The sequence below is a fragment of the Ictalurus punctatus genome, chromosome 1, assembly GCF_001660625.3.
Source record: "Ictalurus punctatus breed USDA103 chromosome 1, Coco_2.0, whole genome shotgun sequence".
In the NCBI taxonomy this organism is placed as follows: domain Eukaryota; kingdom Metazoa; phylum Chordata; class Actinopteri; order Siluriformes; family Ictaluridae; genus Ictalurus; species Ictalurus punctatus.
In genome coordinates this window covers 12,503,581-12,524,907 of record NC_030416.2, presented here as the reverse complement: position 1 = coordinate 12,524,907, position 21,327 = coordinate 12,503,581, and the positions used below count along the sequence as shown (strand labels likewise).

The window sequence follows — 21,327 nt, the reverse complement described above, 5'->3', positions numbered from 1 at the left end:
TTAGATCTTTAGTACCTTTTAGAATGTATCTTTACACCGTTATAAATAATTTAAGGTACACAATATTTTCTCACTGGCACCCTGTCCAGGGTGTACCCCGCCTTGTGCCCGATGCTCCCTGGGATAGGCTCCAGGTTCCCCCGTGACCCTGAAGAAGGAGTAAGTGGTTGAAGATGGATGGACAATATTTTCTCTTACAGTACTGTGCAAAAGTCAAAGGTCACCCCCTTTTGTTTTCAATCAAATGGCCGTTCAGTATTGTTAGTTATTTGGATGCAGACAACAATGTGGGAAAATGTCAAACAGCCATGCGGTGCTTATTCATGCAAGTAATGGCTGCATAAGTAAATAATACAAAGCTGTTTGATTGAAGGAGGGGGGCATGGTGGTTTAAGGCAGTGGTTTTCAAAGTGGGGGCCATCTGGGGGGCCTCAACAATTTGGTGTGAAAAATAAATAAATATATGATTTTCTCTTTCTCACTCTCAGACAACCACACACGCACACACACACACACACACACACACACACACACACACAATCAATTCCTAATCTAATGTAATGTAAAGATGTAAGATGTAATAATTAATAATAATAAAAAGGGGCTGATACATTCAGAAGTCTGTATTTTAATGTGTTTTAAAGACATCTTGCAAAAGGGGGGCCTCGGTCAAATGTTAATGCCATTTGTGGGGCCTCGCCCGGGAAAAGTTTGGGAACCCCTGGCTTAAGGTCAGTTCACACGGTGTCACCCGACCTTGTGCCTGTACCTGGGATAGGCTCCCCCGCAACCCTGTGTAGGACAAGCGGTACAGATTTTCTCTGACCTTTGCACAACACTGTACCTCTTAAGGTTTCCTCTAAAAGCGAATCAATGGTACATCACACATACCTTCCCAGGTAAAAGAGACAGTATGTTCTAAAGTTACAAGAGATGTGCCCTTGATGGTACCAACCAGTGACAAGAAAATGTACAGTTTTGTACCTTTATTTTTGAGAGTATGGTTAACCCTTAAAGGCACTGTGTAGAAAACAGAACAGCCTTACATAGATGTTAAAGGACCTGAAAGAATTTATATTGTTTGTATTTATTACAATCTTTTTGAGTTATAAATATAGATACAGGTCACTGATACAACTACAAAGACAGCTAATGTCTACACTTTATATATCTGTGTCTTAATACCTTAGAATTATAATAACAATAAATTAGTACCAGCTTACAGACTACATTCATTTAAAACATTCGTGATTTTTTTTTCTCTGGTTGTCTGCCCTGATATTCTTTTACACTTCCCTTTAGACATGTCTGCAGATTAAATTAGCCAGCTATATGATAAGAGAGTGATTCAAGTGTGTGGAAGTTACCACATATTTACTTTGGTTTAGCCTGGAAAAAGGGGTGCTCAAGAATTTTTGCTTGGGAAATAGATCTTTAACCATACACACAAGTCTCTATATATAAAATTACTGAATCCTGTCAGTTAATTCATGGAAGTATTTTATATTATTCTGAAATATTGTGGCTTCTTTATAAGAGTTTAAGGTTGCGTATTTACATACACAAACACAAATTGAGGTAATGGGAGGGAGAAAAAATAAGAAAAATATTCCTTTCAATCAACATCACATCAAGATGGTGTAGAAGAGTAAACGTTTGTTTACAAGCAAAATTTGTTTATTTAGCATTTCTATTTACAGTAAAAGGCAAATATTAACAGCAAGTTATGAAGTATGACACACAGAGACATTCCAAGTAAAACTCAAGTTAACAGAGAAATCAGTGAAGGTGCAAAATAAACGACTTATTCAAGTTCTCTCACTAAAACACTTGTATAAAACACAGCCACTGTCCTGCTTGGATTGAAATGAATGAGTGCAGATTCTTCATATACAGGTTTACCAGAAGTGATTTTCACTCCTCCTACATGACAAACAGCACACACATTTTTCAACAGATGTTTCATGCAGACAGAATATATCTGAGCATATCTTGTAGTTTTTCTTCTAAATCATAAACCGAAATATACCAGCTGCATAAATAAAATAAATAAGGCTTGTGCTTTAAACAGCACAGAGGTAATGCAGATGGTACAATGACTACTCAGTTTATCAAGTGGCATTATTTATGAAAAGTAAATAGATTCTTGCTTTAATAACTTAATATTCAATCCCTCAGAATCCAAGAGTAAGAATTAAGTATCTACAAGCTCTGTGATGGTGAAAACAATAATTACAGTAGTCCATCTCAACTTTTGTAAACAGCATGAGAGCTTAAGCTAATACGTTGGAAATATGTGCGGCGAGATTTAAAAAAAAAAAAAAAAAAAAAAAAAAATTCATGTGCAAGTTATAACATCTATCTCATGCAGGGTGGTGCTTGTTACGTACCTATTATGTACTAGGGCTTTGGGCTAAGAACAAAGAAAGGAACCTCCTTAAGGAAAAAGAAAAGCCTTTTGCAATAACAACAATGCCAAAGTCAAAGATTTGATAATGAATCGAATATTGTGCATCTCTCCTATTGTCAGTAACTGATAAATGATATAAATTTGTAAGAATGTGACAGCTGAAAATCTCCATGTAGTTGAACAGTTTTGCAAGTGGCTACATCACTTTTAGACAATTTTAATTCACCCATAAAAACACACGATGCAATACAAAAACTCCTTCAAAACACACCACCTCACATATTCACAACGGAATGGTTTTGGAGCACTGCTAATGTTCACTCTCTCGCTCACACACACTTATTGACTCAGTGTTCTCTCTACTCCTCGGACGGCGGTCATTAGATGGCTCTTGTACGTCTTGCTCAGCCCTGTCATCCAGAACTTAAGGAGACGCACGTTATCCTCTTCTCCATGTCCAGTGGCCCCCAGCAGGGCTAAAACCTTCTGTGTGTCCTCCCTACCCCTTCCATCCACCTTGGAGAACTTAAACAGCACTTTCACTTTACTGGGAAAAGAAGGAAGGAAGTGAGGAGACAAATGTTAGAACGCTCATTAAACTACCAGCACGTGCTTGCATTAGCAGTGACGTTGCATTCAGCATCCGAAAACGTTTTCTGTTTTAAAAATAGAAGTCAACGTATTTATTTATCTCAAAGTATTTTAAGGGCAACTTATAATTCGACAAGTAATATGAGTAAAAGCCATAGTTATAAAGAGTTAGAGTTACACTGACTTCATCCACTCCTCCTTTAGACAGAGCAAACAATGAGACACCACATCCACAGACAGATTCTCATTAGCCAGTGCCAGATCGATCTTATTCAACAGCGTTGGTCCTGCAGATTTATAGTAGAAGAAAAAGAAACACAACACTACACATCATGCCATTAGGTGTGCATCACGTGTTTGTGAGTGAATTGTTTCACAGTGTTTACCTTTGTCTGTCGGTTGTGTATTAGCGCTGGTGATATTGAACTGGTACAGTGAAAGGAGATCATCACTGTATGCAGGATACGCTCTGCCCTGTTCCACATTCAGCACCTCTACCAACACCATGAACTCTGAAAGAGCAGGAATACAGTCTAACACTAACACAAGTACAACAGCTATAGACCTTGTATTACATGTCACCGTCCAACCGCTGGTGCCAAATCCTATAAAAGGTATGTACCGTTTTCTGAAATATCATTTTGTTAAATTTACTTCTTTACAAATGAGGCGTAATCTAATCTTGTGCATAAACCAAACAGTGGCTCTCTGTCAGTGCTGCATTTTAAATTCACTAGTGCAAAACAGGAACTACTATGATTGTATTATTTATCTTTAGTACTTGGAACATCATTGCCAATACTTTTCACCCCAATTCGGTCACCTGCCAAATCCCAACCAACCATGCAGTCAGTTCTCCCTGATCATACAACAGCTACCAACCGTGGAAGATAAAAGCCAAAGGCAGGAGTAAAGGCAACTGAGTGCAAAATATATCCTTGCCATTTATTTACCAAAAAAGTGTCTCATCTACTAAATTTCATGATAAATCACTATTAATGAATTATTTACAATCATCAAAATACAACAGCAATATTGCCTTGCTTTAATGTCCGACAGAGAAAAAGCTGTTACTAATTAATAATAAGGTCATGTGGAAGGTGTACCTTTGACTTATGTGTTACGTTTGTTTCGCAGTGTATAATGGTATAGTGGCCATACCGGAAGAAGTAACATGAGCTGGGATTTGCACGTCAGGGCTCAGGCCCAGGAAATTGCATCGATATGCTTCTTCATATTGTGTGCTGTAAGGCACCACACGAACACAACCCACTGGGAGCAAAGCCTGTTGGGGGGATTGGGGGAGAGCAACCAGGAATCAATTGCAGAACTGTCATATGGAATTTTAAAGCTGTATCATTATAAAAACCATATAGACAAGCAGGCCCACTGTAGAACCAAATCAGTTTTTGTGATCATGTTTTTCACTTGCCAAGCCTCGTGAGGAGCAGCTTAGCATTGATTATGTTTTAAACAATGACCCTGTAGCAATGACTACATTTTTGGGGGCAATTTAATATTTACATTTATGATTAACTCACCTTGAGCATGTTAAAAGCTGACTGGATAAGACCACAGTCCTGGCCTCTCCATATTACTTGGTTTCCCATTAGCACATGCCATGCCAGCTGTCTGAATTCTGCCACACCAAGGACCTGCCAATTAATTCAAATAAAAATAGATTTGCAAAATGGCAACTGAATTTAAATCAAACAGAACTAAGGGGTTTTGAGATCAATCTACCTGTCGTAAATGTCTCAGAGATTTGAATTTTGGACCAAGAGGCTCTTCATCTTTTCCATCATCACCACACAGAAAATCTCTGTCCTGTGTGGTGTCTGACTGGCTCTCCTCAGCTATACTGTCACCTCCCTCAGCATTCATCTCCTCTTCTTGTTCTGTGGAAAACACAGAAATCAGAAAATTAAGGTCAGTGTATCGAAACATGGCAAATGAAATCATGAACGAGAGGCCAAAAGAGACATTAAACTTGAATTTTAGACACTTTAGTGCAAACTATTTGCTAGCCTAGTGAAGGAGCACTGACTAAATTAAAGCTGATGTCTTGCACTAGTCGTGGGAGTTCAAATGCAATGTGTTGGGGCAGAGAGCCAAAACAACAAAATGTCTGATTTCCCCTCAATCCCACAGAGATTACCCTGAAGAGGAATTCACATTCTGACTGTGTAAAGGATAACCATTCATGAGTCCAAATCTAACTGATATCTAAAGGTTCAATTCAATTAAAATTTATATGCATGGTGATTTTAGCAAAGCAGCATTACAGAAATCTGGATATAGAGTTAAATCTCTAACGAGCAAGAAAATTATAATGACAAGGAGACAACAGGGGGAAGAAACTTTGAGAGGAACCAGACTCAAAATGGAACCCATCATCTTCCTTGTCACACCAGATAGATGGATTACGGGTAGCTATTGGCATCCTACATACATGTGAACCACATTAGACTGAGTTTTAACAACATCTTTTTGGATATGATACACTTATCAATATTGCATCGTTATTAAATTATTTCGATATTATGTATTAGTAATGTAATGTGACCAATAAAGACTCATTATCATTAACATTAATTGTGCACTTTTCCCGGTTCCCTTCCATCCACAATCACTATGGATTGTTTTGTCATAGAAAAATATGCGTTATGGATCCTGCATAGACACGATGACTAAGAAGAGAGTCACGGTATCCACATCATGAACATGTAATTTCATGCACTATCATGACTGAGTGAATATTCTGTTTAAAAAACAAACAACAAAAAACCCCACATCTACTGGAATTGACGCAGAATGCATGGAAACATCATCCGAGGAAAAAAAAATCCCACTGAATTAATATTATTCCTTGTGTGATTATGCATGTATCAGCATGCTGCCTGGTGAAGCTGACTTTCACTTTAATACATCTAACTGACATTCTGTGCATTACAAAAGCACTCATCCTCTTATATAGAACTACTCCATTCCCTTTGTACTATTATGCTGGATACATAGTGTATTATGCTGCAGTGCATAAAATAAACCAGAAAGTAAAAATGATTGGGTAAAAACTGAATCAACGCAGCAAATTTAATAAATAAAATCCATGTCACTTGCTACACTAATTAGTCAGATATGGCACCACATACAGGGCATTTATTTTTTGTATATTCTCTTAGTGGTGGCACACAAACCCTCATTCATCCCTAACAAAATATCTTGCATATTTTAACTTGTCTCTTTATAGAACGCCAATTTTTGTTGAATCTTTAAATGCTTAATATATAATCTCCCACTCCCAAATAGGTTCTTTCAAACAGGAAGAAACATGAATATATGTTTAATAGATCGAATTTGTAAGAGTAGTTTTTATGGAGGTTACTTTCAACTAATTTGGTTGTCTGGTAGTGGAAGACTGTTTCCATGTAAAAATTAATTCCAGTAAAAATCATTCATTCCTTTTGAGTAAAATATTTATTCCAACCAGGGCCGTGGAGGATATGGAGCCTATCCTAGGAACACAGAGTGTGAGGCATGAATTGCAGGGAACCGTACACACACACACACACACACACACACACACACACACACAGCTAGGATTAATGTTAGCACAGCAAACCCAACTTCCAGCATGTTCTTAAAAAGGTGGAAGGAAACAGGAGGAAACCCAGACAGACAAAGGGAGAACATGTGAAATTGCATATATAAGTAAGTAACACTCAGGATTGAATCAGGAACCGTGGAGGACCTGGCTAAATTTGCAACAAAAACTTATAGCACATAGAGAACTGCTTTGAAGTCTCGATCAATAAATACATCCCAATACTGCTTCACTAGGTCACGGACCAAGTCTATAAACTCTATAAAAGAAATAAATAAATAATTTTTCCCATATATATATCTCTTGATTAAAAAATAAATAAATAAATAAAAAATTAAAAAATAAAAAAAACCCCTCTAGGGAACGGCCCATGTTCTAAAATAATTATATTATTCTATTTTATCTATAAATTACATAGAGGGTATGCACTGGTGTCACTTTCCCGCCGGAACATGCCTCTTCTGCCGGATTGACGGGCAAAACATCCAGCAAAACGGCTGGTTTTTAAAGGGGAAGATGCGAAAACAATAGTATAACTAACAATTATCAGCTTAAATTAAAGGTGGTTGGACTCTACAGTGACCCTTACAACTTGCCCAAGAACATGTGGTCCATGGAAATTGACATATGACCAGAAATCGGCCAGAAAACCCACATTTATACGTACCTGATATTGAGGCCGGGGAAATACACTAAGCAAAGCCTGAAGTCATACAAAAGCCTTGACGCTTGGTCCTACTTCGAGGTGCGATTTGTGGGAGAAATTAAAGTGACAAGAACACTAATAAACACCAATCTGGTTGTATGTGGACAGGTATGTACACATTTTTATTTTATTATCTAATTTTATCTGGTAAACTGTAGGCTCCAACTGTAAGTCCTAACTTGTTTGTCACGAACACTGTTTCCTTACTAACGTTATATCTTTTTGAAGGTAAAACAGAGCCCCCATTATTCATCAATTGAATTAGGCAGCATTTAAAAAGAAATATGTAGCAAATTATTCATATTTGTACAACATGAATAACACATGCCAAAAGAACTTCTACTTGCACTGCTCCACTTAGTAAAAAAAAGGACTGAATGGGTTTTTTGGCACTCTGTAAAAAGATAGCTCCGAATTCACGTTGAATCTGTTAGCACAGTCGATCTCACAGCCGCTTTTTCCCGCATTTTAGATGCCTTTTTTGCTGTTTTCGAGGAATTCACGCTGTACACTAATGCTGCCGCTCAGAATTTTTGCCACTCATTGGGCGCGACCGTGGCAAGTTCCACCTACCGTGACATCACGTGCATACCCTCTATTGCTTATTTATTATTTCTAATGAACATGTAATACATGCGTTATTAACACCAGTGCTCTCTCACTCCTTGGCACTGGCTGTACTGCTGACCGTCAGGAAATGACGGCTGAGGCTGATGCAGTTAAGTGGTTTATTAAAAGAGCAGGCAGACAAATCCAAAGTGTGACTCAAACTCAGGAACAGGAAACAGGCAGAGGTCAGGGGCTCTAAAACAACAATGGTAGGGACAATCCAAAATACACAAATGAGAACAGAACGAGATGGAGACCCAGACAATCGCAATACGGAACAAAAATAGCTCGGTAGCACCCGGTAGGCAAAAAACTGAAACAATACTTCGCCATGAACACGGAAACACAAGGGTTTAAATGCACAAACAAATCATGGGGCAAACTGAAAACAGGTACGGCTAATTACGACACACATGGGAGATAACCAATGAGAGGAGACCGGACAAGAATCAAAACAAAAACACAAGTGGCAGCATAAACAAACATGACAATACGGAAGAACATGCCATAGAGCTGCAGGTTGAGGGGTAAAATATGACACTGACACCAGCCATGTACATCCAGGTCCATAAATATTTGGACATTACAGTATATTGGAGCAGATAATATAGCCTTATACACTTCAAAATTTAGCCTGCTTCTTTTGTCAGCTGTCACATCATCAGCAAACAAAACATAAGGGAAACAGTTTCATTGGCAGCCACACAGGCCTGCGGGGTACACCCTGGACAGGGTGCCAATCCATCGCAGGGCACACTCACACCCATTCATACACTACGGACACTTTGGACATGCCAATCAGCCTACCATGCATGTCTTTGGACTGGGGAGGAAACCGGAGTACCCGGAGGAAACCCCCGCAGCACATGGAGAACATGCAAACTCCGCACACACAGGGCCACAGTGGGAATCACCTTTCATTTAATAAAAAACATATTGGTCTCTAAATATTCATTACAGGATGAATTAATTATATATATATATATATATAGATGCATGTATATAGATAGATAGATAGTGTGTGCGTGTGTATTTGAAACTTGATCGCATAATCCATATATAAAAACTGAGTAACTTAAGATTAATTAAGATTTGAAGCTGATCATTCAAGGCTTACTTTAGTTAGTCTTCTAATGTCTTTTCACACACTCAGGAGAATGAGTAGGATAGGAGTTTTTCTGAATTTATGGGATTTTCATGAATATCTAACTTATGGGTAGTTGAATACCCAACTAATGTATCTATATCCAATGTTCATTTCCAGCTTGATTAATTATGCTTTCTTTTTTCCCCCGTTTCTATTCCCCATTGTGACTCAAGTCAAAAATGTATGAAAAATCACTGTAATATGATTGTGACTTTGAAATTATGGTTCATGTTCATTAGACACATTAAGCTGTAATGTTTCTTGTTGGACGATCACTTTTAGTTCCTAACTTAAAAACAGATCCTGTACCCAACATCAGGGTTAGACCAAAAGGTAGTTCTCTTAGATCTGAGCACATATGACCACAACAGGATCTTTACCTGTTTTTCTTTCAATGAGGACAAGTGTGTCTTCAGTTGGCGCTCCCTCGAGTAATTTTTCAGTCAGTCGGCTCCCACATGCCTTTAGCAACCTGCAGCGTGCATGATATACAAGCATTAGAAAGAACACTGCATTCACTCTGATTTACACACTGATTTACACAGGTTAATAAGATAAATCAAGTGTCCATGTGGTGAGATCAGTTGTCTTTGTGGATGTCGTACCAACTGAAAGAAGTGTGCAGGCTCTCCCACAGGTTGGGATGCTGGGTAAGAGAGGTTAGAGAACGAGCTGCATTGCCATTGCGTTGATGAGGAAACCCTGCTGGTGAAAAAATCCGTACAGCTCTCTGAGGGCACACCACCTGCTCGCTATCAAACACCTGAAGGTGAAGGGTAAAATAAAGACGGGGTCAGTCATCTTTTGCCTTAGACATAAATCATTCTGCTTCGTTTACAGTCCACATGTGCATTTCAGGTTAAATTAAATAAAAGCAATTAAATTACATATTTAATATTTAGGGCAGAAACACCTCGTTGATGAGAAAAGTCAGAGGAGAATGGCCAGACTGGTTCGAGCTGACAGGAAGGATATGGTAGCTCCAATAAACACTTTTTACAACTGTGGTGAGCAGAAAAGGCTCTCAGAATCCAAAACACCTCAAAACATTTCAGCTCCTAAAGCTGGAAACCACAAAAGGTCTCAGTCCTGTCAGCCAAAATCAGGAATCCAAGGCTACAGTTGGCACAGGCTCACTGAAACTGGACAGTTGAAACTGGAAAAAATATCAGGTGATGTTTTTCCAATTTTGTTTGGCTGACTGGATAATTGCATAAATTAACCCGATTTACAGGTGCCCCTATTAAAAAGGCTGGCGAGTGTATGTCACTTACATTAATTACAACTCATCTATTCCAGCAAAGAAGCAACTAAGAAATGTAGATGTGTCATAAATAAAGGTTAAATTACAGAGCACCATTTTGTGTCTTTTAGAACTGCGATTAGTACATTGCACTTTAACTCCGAATTTGTCGGATGCCTTTTTATGATAGCCTTCAGCTAGGGATTGGACCTCTGCTACCTGGAGTGCTGTGCTCTGCAGACTCTGGATGGTGATTTTGAGGTGGCGCAGCAGGAAAGGCCAGGAGTTGATGAGGTAGATCCTGTCCATGGCCACTATAACAATGCTGTACCAGCGCTGGAAGCCACGCGCCAGGCTGTCTTTGATGAAGAACGTGTGTGAGAACACAAAACCATGCTGCTCATCCCCAAAAAAGATGGGTCCTTCTCTACCTGGACACACCTGCAAAAAGCACCAGTGTTCATAGTCAGACCAAAATCAAAACGGTGTTAGAGAAAGGAATCATTTGTTTGTCTGACATCTATATGAATCTAAACATGGTCTTCCTTTCGCAACTAAAGATCATAGGGCAGTTTCTATTTCCCCATCAAACTGTATTGCACAAACACACACACACACACACACCGACCCACCCACACAAAACCCAAAGCACTCACCTCACAGCTCAGACTGCGCACACAAGCCTGCCGCACCACGCTGAACAGCTGAGGCTGACGTGGGTGCTGATGACTAAGGAAGCGAATCCCTGTCTCACTGTCCACACTCACAAAGCCAGGGTGAGAGGCAGGGAGGGAGCGACAGCCCTAAGCATGGAAGACATTAAGACATCAGACACCAACATAGAAAAGGAGAAAGGACGTATTTAAGCATTACAATAACATTTCTTATCAACTCAATTGCTCTTCTAGTGTCACCTGACACTGAATACATTTACATGGACAACAATATTTTGATATTAACCCGATTAAGACAATACTCTGATTAAGAAACTACCATGTAAACAGCGATTACTGATTACCTTAATCTGACTAAATTCATACTCAAAGTAAACACAAATCGAATTAAGACATGTGGAGTATTCCAATTTTGGCTTCAAGCAGTCGTCAATTTGCACATACAGCATGACAAATAATTAACTGCACTTGAAGCGTTCGTAAAAATTTTAAATGAAACACCTCAAACTGTATATGGTACCATAACGAAGACGAACTGCATGTTGATACGTGATATTCTGGAAGGACCGTCGGACGGCGTGGCGTGGGGACTTAATGACGCGTCATTAATCGAACTATATTCTATAACATGTAAAACGGGTACATGAAAGAAATGTTCTAAAAGCGACTCATGTACAGTGCATCTGGAAAGTATTCCCAGCGCTTCAATTTTTCCACATTTTGTTATGTTACAGACTTATTCCAAAATGGATTAAATTCATTATTTTCCTCAAAATTCTACAAACAATACCCCATAACGACAACATGAAAGAAGTTTGTCTGAAATCTTTGCAAATTTATTAAAAATAATTAAAAAAAAAAAAAAAAAAAAAAAAAGCATTTACATAAGTATTCACAGCCTTTGCTCAATACTTTGTTGGAGCACCTTTGGCACCAATTACAGCCTCAAGTCTTTTTGAGTATGATGCTACATGCTTGGCACATCTATATTTGGGCAGTTTCTCCCATTCTTCTTTGCAGGACCTCTCAAGCTCCATCAGATTGGATGGGGAGCGTCGGTGCACAGCATTTTTCAGATCTCTCCAGAGATGTTCAACCAGGTTCAAGCCTGGGCTCTGGCTGGGCCACTCAAGGACATTCACAGAGTTGTCCTGTAGACACTCCTTTGTTATCTTGGCTGTGTGATTAGGGTCATTGTCCTGTTGGAAGATAAACCTTCACCCCAGTCTGAGGTCCAGAGTGCTCTGGAGCAGGCTTTCATCAAGGATGTCTCTGTACATTGCTGCATTCATCTTTTCCTCGATCCTGTCTAGTCTCCCAGTTCCTGCCACTGAAAAACATCCCCACAGCATGATGCTACTACCACCATGCTTCACTGTAGGGATGGTATTGGCCAGGTGATGACTGGTGCCTGGTTTTCTCTAGACACGACGCTTGCCATTCAGGCCAAAGAGTTCAATCTTTGTTCTATCTTCGGTCCGAGAGTCCTTCAGGTGCCTTTTGGCAAACTCCAGGCGGACTGTCATGTGCCTTTTACTGAGGAGTGGCTTCCGTCTGGCCACTCTACCATACAGGCCTGACCATCGGGTTTTTGGTCATCTCCCTGACTAAGGCCCTTCTCCCCCGATCGCTCAGTTTGGCCGGGCGGCCAGCTCGAGGAAGAGTCCTGCCGGTTCCAAATGTCTTCCATTTACGGCTGATGGAGGCCACTGTGCTCATTGGGACCTTCAATGCTGCAGAAATGTTTCTGTGCCCTTCCCCAGATCTGTGCCTATACAATCCTGTCTCAGCAGTCTACAGACAGTTCCTTGGACTTCATGGCTTGGTTTGTGCTCTGACATGCATTGTTAATTGTGGGACCTTATATAGACAGGAGCGTGCCTTTCCAAATCATGTCCAATCAACTGAATTTACCACAGGTGGACTCCAATCAAGTTGTAGAAACATCTCAAGGATGATCAGTGAAAACAGGATGCACCTGAGCTCAATTTTGAGGGTCATGGCAAAGGCTGTGAATATTTATGTACATGTGCTTTTTTTTTTTTTTTTTTTTTTTTAATAAACTTGCAAAGATTTCAAACGAACTTCTTTCAGGTCGTCATTATGGGGTATTGTTTATAGACTTTTGAGGAAAATAATGAATTTAATTCATTTTGGAATAAGGCTGTAATATAACAAAATGTGGGAAAAGTGAAGCGCTGTGAATACTTTCTGGATGCACTGTAAACACCTTAATCACAATATTGTTTTATTCAGAATAAGGTCAATAATTAGATTACTGTTCTCCATGTAAACAGTCAGTGTAACAAGGATGAGCAGTACTTTGATTCTCACCTCGCACATGTCAGCTCTGTGTGTGTCTGAGCTGTTGGCCTTCATGGTGAGTCCCTCTCCATCACGTTCTCCTTCAGGTTCTCGGTCAGGCATCCACGCTGATCCAGGCTGAGGAGGCGAGGGTGATGGTGGATGAACAGCCTCGGTGCAAAACAGCGTCCGAGGCCCGTGGAGTTCACAGAAGTGACAAAAGGCAACTAACGCATTCATCTGTAAATATTTTATGTGGGTGTAAGTCATTTTGAGTACAGTTTTTCCACTCGCTCAGTGGCAGTGAATGATATGAGAAGATGGAGAAGTAATATCTGAGATAAATTAAATTAAATTAAAAGGCAAAGTAAATTCGACATAAGCAAGTAATCTTATACAGTATGTGATGAAGATAAATTGAATACATCTACTCATTAAAAAATGTCACCTAAAGGAACAAGAATAAGCACGCAATAATAAAGGATATAACGTAAATACCGTACATATCTTTTATTTACCTTTTCAGTCTTCCTGGCAGTCACCTACAGACTCAGTGAGCGACTTAATGAACCCAAGACATCTTCACTTTTAAGCTAAATTCGTGAATTAACACACAGGTGTAGTAGGTTAGTAGGTGTTTCCAAAATATTCGTCCATAAGTAAGAACGACAAGTCGCCAGTACAGAAATAAAACAGCTATCTACAATATCTCTTTCTCATTATTAGTTAGAAATCGCAGTCTATTCTCCATCGTACTGTATCGCTCCGGTTCAAAGTCCAGCATTTTTAAAATGTATTTAGCAAAATATAAATAATAGGGTTTGCACTGCCTCACAATCCTCCTTTGCTTCTCGCTGGTCACGTGTCTGAGAGTCACGCGCTCTGTTTATAACATCGTGCGCGTGACCAGCCCGCGTGCTGGAATAGAGATGATGGATATGGAAGGCGTGTTTACGCGTCGTTTTTAGCGGTGTCGTAAAACAATAATAACAATAATAATAATAATAATAATTCAGACACGAGATCGAGATTTACACACTATGCTTAAACTAATTTGAACCATCCGTCAAGGTCCGAATGCGTTTCCTTTCATAATAATGTATCTATGGTGTTAATAATAAATAAAACTACAAGACCCATGATCATGGCGGGTGACGTCACGTGACGTTTACGGAAGTAAATAAAATCGAGTAGTTCCGCATGATACACTTTCAAGTGAGTCCTATCGTATAACGTATAGCTTCGCGGTTGGACTTTGTAAACCAGTTGTTGTCGTGTCCACCCAAGAGTGACTCAGTGTGAATCTGTACGACTCTGTACATAGCAACAGGCTACATGTAACTTGTTTGTTGGGTTTCCAAGATGATGTCATGGTGTTAACACGCCTTATTGCCGACCATTTACACTGACTTCCTAGTAGCCACTCTATCTTTTTAGATGAGCTGGCTGTCCCTAGTTTTTTGGGGTTTTTTTTTAGGTGTGTAATTACTTCAATCTCAGCAAAACAAACTTGCTACAAGCAAAGTTTGCGAGGCCTTAGATTCACATCCGTCGTATTTGAACTAAATATTCAGAGAAATATAAATATATTTATTCCCTTAAATATAGTTTTACTTGGGCAGCTGGTGAAGTTTTCCAAATCTGTTATGGAGGCTGCTGAAGACGAGAAAACAGGGACAGCACAAGCTCAAGAAGGTATTTATAACCACATTCTTATTTTGTGACTTTGATTATCATAGGTGTAAGTGTTGTATCTTTGTATGGTGTGCAAAAGAGATATGTAGCCTCTTGTGTGTGGGTTTAGTTAGTAATATTATTAGTAAAGTATTTGTACAGTACATGATATGAATTGTTATAATAATAGAATATAAGAATTGTTGAAATAATATTGTGATAAGAAGAAAAGTTTGGAGCAGTCATTGATTTAATAACCCCCAAAAATAACAGTTTTGTGTTGTATTGTGACTAAAAAGACACTTCCTATAGTTCTTTGGTCTAAGTGGAACTTGTGTTGACGGTATGATAAGAAGTATGACACATCCTACTCTCTCACACAGCTTTTGGGTTTGAGAGATTATTACAGTCCTTTAAAAAGACCCAGAAATATAATGTATTATAAACTGTAGAAACACGGCGGATGAGCTCAAGTGAAAAGGTTGCAGAGCTTTTAGACCACATATATTCTAACTATTTCAACTTTTGTAATTTAGGTAAGCTTTGCCTAATGCAAAAATGTGGGTGGTGAAGTAAAAGGGTTCAAAGGTTGAAACTTGAATTACAGCCATGGTGAGCGAAAGCTGGCATTTACCTTTACAGTAACCTCTTGCATGTCAGGACATGTCAGATGGTCCAAATTTACATCCATCACTCTTTATAACTACATTTCCTTCTTATTGTAGTTATAGAACAATTCATAGGAGTCAGGAATAGTATAATAAAGAAACAAAACAATAATAATCATTTAAACAATTTCTCATTTTCCATTTTCTTCTAGCCAGTAGTCTAAAGCAAGAGCTGCCCCTTGTGAGACCTGATCTCTGGAAATGAAGTGCAACATACCTGCTAACTTTTTTTTTCTTTTTTTCACATTGGTCATTGATTTATGAATACATTTGAAATTGGTTTAAATTGTTTACTGAGATGGTAGGTATAGCCTCTAATGTGCTGATGCAAGTGAGGAAAGGAGGGTTTTTTTTTTTTTAATCCTAAACCTGTAACAGTAGTGTTTGTCAGTCTTATATTTTACTTAGACTATGTTTCACTATGTCCATGTGAACAGATCTTGAAAAAAAAAAAAAAAAACTTACAATAAATAAAATACATATATGAAAACAAGCTAAGCTATCTTTTCAAAATTGGGTTAGCTATTAATTTGTTAAACTGAATGCTAAATCCATAAATACGACTTTGAATGACACTTTGTGTGGAAATAACCTCTGTGATTGTTCTCACTTGGATCCAGATGCATCTAAACAAGACCCCAAAGACCTTGATGTCTGCAAGTTTTTCCTGAAAGGCAGGTGTCATTTTGGAGACAGATGTCGCCTGTCTCACAGGTTTGTCTGTATTATGGATTATAATCTTAATTGATGTGAATGTTAAACCTGCAGTGCCATTTTAATGTGCTTTTCCGTACTTTTCTGTAGTAGAGTTTTCATACAGCAGATGGCATAGTTTCTGTAGCATTTTGTTTTGAAAATGCTGAAAGGTTTGATGGAGCCTAAGGGTGTTTTCACATATAGTTCATTTTAAAAGAAAAAGTCCCAGTTCACTTAAAGTGAACCAGAAAGGGAAGCAGCCGGAGGTGACCTCAGTCCTTTTGGTGTTCACAATATAGTGGACTCAAAAGAGAACCCGTTCTTTTTTTGGTCCTCTTCAGCAATGAAGTGATCTCAGACCCTTTCTTGTTCACACCACAATGTCATAAGAACTCAGACCCCAACCTGTACCCAAAATTTCACCCAAGTCATCATAGGGAGACAGGAATCCTTAATTTCAATGAACTTGCCACTTTGACGCATTTTGTCACGAATGCTCATGTACTTCTGTTGTAGTTTTTCTTTTACTTTCACCCAGCATTGACTATGTTTACATGGACAGCAGTAATCTAATTATTGATCTTACTCTGAGTAAGATAATAATGTGATTAAGGTGTTTACATGAGTCGCTTCTAGAATACTCCTTTCATGTAGCCGTTTTACATGTTATAGAACATAATTAGATTAACAGCACACATCATTACGTCACCATGCTACGCCGTCCGGCGTCCCTCCAGAATTTAACGTATCAACATACAGTTCGTTTTCGTTATGGTACCGTATACAGTTTTGGGTGTTTTTATTTAATTATTTTACGAACGCTTTAAGTGCAGTTAATTATTCGTCATGCTTTACGTGCAAATAGACAACTGCTTGAAGACGTGAGCTGCATCCCAAACCGGGTACTTACCGTCTATATAGTAGCCGAGATGCATGTAATTTTCCTCACTACAGGCCTATAGTAGGCAAGGATGCGGTTTGGGTCGCAGCCGTACTCTCTTGTTCGCCATAAAATGTTGAGCACTGCCGTGTGTGATCGTGTCCTGTCGCAAAATGTGGTGAAAACGCTCACACGATGTTAGTGTGATTAAGGTGTTTACATGTCTGTAATACACGACGATAATGTGACTAAAACAGGAGAACTCCACTTGTCTTAATTCGATTAGTGTTTACTTCAAGTATGACCTTAATCAGATTAAGGTCATAAAAAAATTGCTGTTTACATGGTAGTTTCTTAATCACACTATTGTCTTAATTGGGTTAATAGTGGATTATTGTTGTCCATGTAAACGCACTGATTGTAGTGCTGTTCTGTTATACCCTATTTCCTTAATTTTTTTTAAAAACAAAAGAAGCCCTTTTTGTTCTTATGTGTTGAGGGTAATTGGCGTTTAATGCAATCCTCTTTCCAAATTTCAAGAAGTGTACAGCTCTCCTCCTGAGATCACACAACCCCGCGCCCTGACGGAACATGGCTGCAGGTACAGCAAGCCTCCAGCTACACATGTCGAAATGAAACGCAAAGTGGACCTGGACCTCATTGCTTTCACATATCACAAAGAATTCGAACCACAAACTAACGCTTTTGAACCTTAAAGGTTCGTTCACATATACACACTGAACCGCTCCGAGAGCGTTTGGAGGGCTCAAACGAACTAGGTGTGAAAACACCCTAATAGTCTAAACCACACTAGGCAAATAATGTACGATTCTTTCCTGTCTGGTCCCCCCCATTTTGTTCCCGAAGTGGCACATCTGCACCTGCTAATCATAAACTGGTAAAAACAGAAGAGAAAGTATGCAAAAAACCTAAAACCAGAAGAAAGTCCGGCAAAACGGATAAGGCCAAAGACGAAGAACGCCGAGGTAAAAGCTATATGTAGTGTAAGAATTTCTTATTCAACTGTAAATCTTCATTACTGAAAAATGTCTTCTTTTTTTTTCTTTTTTCCCCCCAAGGGCCTGAGAAAAAGATGCGCATGCGCACAGCAGATGATGTCATTAACAGGATTCTTTGGGATACTACTGTGGACCCAGCAGACTTTATAGTCGGCCATCTGGACCGCTTTCTGGGAGTTCTGGAACGTCCTTTCTCTGACTTCTCCTGGGACACTCAGGTGAATACATGGCTATCTTTTTCACTTTGCACTTATTCATTTCAGATTTGAAGAGCTTGCATACACAGTGTAATCAATTGTGGCTTTATATGTTCACAGGTATGTGACTGTGACTATTCAGAGGAAATGGCTATTCCTCGCCACAGGATCCAGTACTTCAGCTATAAAGGCCAGCGTGTGTGGGACAGAGACAGTCGCACTGACCACGTGTTTGGCTCCACGGGACAGTCAGTAATGTCCCCATTTGATAATGGGGATCAACCACAAGGTGAGGCTAAAAGTCTTTTTAGATCATGTTTGAATTATATTATGTATTACACTCTCTGTTCTATCTAATCGTGCCGGTGTTAATCAATATATATTTATATCAGTTCAAGTTAATATCATGTTCAGCAGTTCATTAGTGCTGCCTCACTCACTCTGCTCATCTGTCTAATCATTGTGATGAATGATGCATATTTAATATGTCTTTTTTATGACATGTTGTCTAATGTTGATCCTTAATGTTTGTTCCCTTTGGTCTCATTACGGAAATGACACAACTCATAGAAAATTTTGCTCCAGATACAGCAGAAGACAATAAAGAAAATGAGCAGGGTTACGTAAACCACAGCTTAATGGGAGCTGAAGATGAGGGAACTCTCAGTGATGCGGCAGAAACATTAGATTGTTGCACAAATACACAAACTGACAAAGTCTGTGAGGATGCAGATCTAGCTCAAGAGGCAGAGGTACTATCCATCTCTCCAGGAGACGAACAAATCGCAACACAGGATGAATGGACAGACAGCTGCGACAAGGAGGAAATGAAGGAGGAAGAAGTGGAGCCTATGCAGCCCATACCTCAAGAACCACGCCCGGGACGCCAAAAACGCAAGCCCACTCATTTCATTTGCTTCCGCGTGGACTCACCTGCTGCCTTGAGGGCCTTCCAGGTTGTCCAGAAGAAAGTCCTGACCCACTTGCCCCAGTCTGAGCCGTTGTGGGTGAACCCTGAGTCACTGCATATTACTCTCTCTTTGCTAGTTCTTAAAGGCCCTGCGGATGTCTTTGCTGCTTGCGAGCTCTTTCGCTCGGTGGCCAAAACCTTCTACAAACCACCCATCTCTGTCTTCTTCACTCCTAGACTGAGGCACTTCAATGGAAAAGTTCTCCATGTAGCCCCCCAGCCCCACTCGGACATCGAGAACCTGAACACTCCCTTCCAGGAAGCGTTCAGGGAGAAAGGCTGGCTCCATCGTGACTCGCGAAACCCTACCTACCATCTCACGCTAGCTAAAGTGACAGAAGTGGAAGCAGAAAGGATATTTGAAGATGTGTGGCAGATTAAACTGGCTAAGGATTTGAATTTTGGGAAGCTAATGGTGGACAAGTTGTATCTGTGCGTCAACAATGCTCCACGGGCTGCAGATGGATTTTATGAGACACTGTGTTCTGTGCAGTTGCCCACTGTATAACAGGAAAAGGTTGATTATAATAAATAATAGTGGCAGTAATTTTTTTACATACCAAGCAACAAACAGAAAATCTGGGGAGATGCTATCCACAGCTGGCTTTGTCAACTGTATTTACATAGTAACATCTGTATTTACATAATGTCCAAATAATTTTAATGATGTTTTTTTTTAATTAATGATTTTAAGCTAATTTAAAGAAAATGAATCACAATTTATGCCATTTTACAGCATGTGAGGTTATGTTCAGTTAAAAATATATAATTTAAAGAAGCAGTACATAACTTTTGGGGATTTAGGGGTTTGGAGACCTCTCTGATAGTAATACGTAATTGCAAGCAACTCTTTGAAGAATGTTTTGTCATGTTGGTTGTTAGTTACCTCTTTATTGTGCAGGTTTATCTGATATAGATAATCAGGGTTTACTCAGTTTAGGCGTGTCACCTTTACTACCGCAATTATTTTAACTGATAGGTTATCAGTCATTACATTTTACATCCATGTTTATGTTCCAGAAAGAGTTTGTACAAGTTAGGCATGTCACATTTATTACAGCAATTATTTGAGCTGATCTGTTTCCACAGTAATCATGTTTGTCACAATACAAACTACGTGTGTTTTCATCAGTTGGCAAATAAATGGCAACATTCTGAAACAACTGATCTTTGGTGCAATTTCTACATTGTTATTTTCTTGACAGCATTAACTGTCCTATACCACCTACAGCGCTCTCCACTAATATTGGCACCCTTGGTAAATATGAGCAAAGAAGGATGTGAAAATTTGTCTTTATTGTTTAACCTTTTGATCTTTTGTTAAAAAAAATTCACAAAATACACTGCTCTCTTAGAAATCAAACAATTGCTAACAACACAGGTTTATATATATATATATATATATATATATATATATATATATATATATATATATATATATATATATATATATATATATATATATATATATATATATATAAATCTTTGTTAAATATGTGTGGCACAGTTATTGGCACCCCTATGAATTCATATGAGAAAAATATATTTTAAGTATATTCCCATTTATATTTAAAAAAAAAAATTGTACACCTGGATGACTAGGAACAGGAAAATGTTCAACCATAACCTCCTGTTTCACAGGGGTATAAATATGAGGTAACACACAGGCAAAATTCCTTTAGTCATTCATAACAATAGGTAAGACCAAGGAATATAGCTATGATGTTCGGCAAAAGGTTGTTGAGCTTCACAGAATGGAAAGTGGCTTTAAGAAAATAACACAAGCATTGAACATGTCCATTTCCACCATCAGGACAATAATTAAGAAGTTCCAGTCAACTGGAAATGTTATGAATCAACCTGGAATTGGACGTGTGTCTTTATTGTCTCAATGCATTGTGAAGAGGATGGTTCGAGTGGCCAAAAAAACGCCAA

At 38.9% G+C, this 21,327-nt stretch overlaps 2 protein-coding genes across 3 annotated transcripts; one reads left to right on the top strand and one right to left on the bottom strand.

The window, feature by feature from the left end:
* Positions 1 to 1,655: 1,655 nt before the first annotated feature.
* flcn (folliculin) lies at positions 1,656 to 14,172 on the bottom strand. The gene is made up of 12 exons (XM_017470736.2): positions 13,807 to 14,172; positions 13,319 to 13,528; positions 10,967 to 11,113; positions 10,530 to 10,751; positions 9,673 to 9,830; positions 9,448 to 9,539; positions 4,745 to 4,899; positions 4,543 to 4,656; positions 4,163 to 4,286; positions 3,388 to 3,513; positions 3,186 to 3,288; positions 1,656 to 2,957 (listed from the first exon to the last, which is right to left on the bottom strand). The coding sequence occupies exons 2-12, from the start codon at positions 13,526 to 13,528 to the stop codon at positions 2,750 to 2,752; spliced, it is 1,659 nt and encodes a 552-aa protein (XP_017326225.1). The 5' UTR covers positions 13,807 to 14,172; the 3' UTR covers positions 1,656 to 2,749.
* Positions 14,173 to 14,492: 320 nt separating this feature from the next.
* leng9 (leukocyte receptor cluster (LRC) member 9) lies at positions 14,493 to 20,556 on the top strand. Of its 2 annotated transcripts, XM_017470753.3 has the most exons (7): positions 14,493 to 14,765; positions 14,897 to 14,983; positions 16,251 to 16,344; positions 18,074 to 18,192; positions 18,286 to 18,443; positions 18,543 to 18,711; positions 18,993 to 20,556. In XM_017470753.3, the coding sequence occupies exons 1-7, from the start codon at positions 14,726 to 14,728 to the stop codon at positions 19,898 to 19,900; spliced, it is 1,575 nt and encodes a 524-aa protein (XP_017326242.2). In that variant the 5' UTR covers positions 14,493 to 14,725; the 3' UTR covers positions 19,901 to 20,556. The 2 variants fall into 2 exon arrangements, with proteins under 2 accessions (XP_017326242.2, XP_053537017.1); XM_053681042.1 differs by having other exon boundaries at positions 14,493 to 14,983.
* Positions 20,557 to 21,327: the final 771 nt, after the last annotated feature.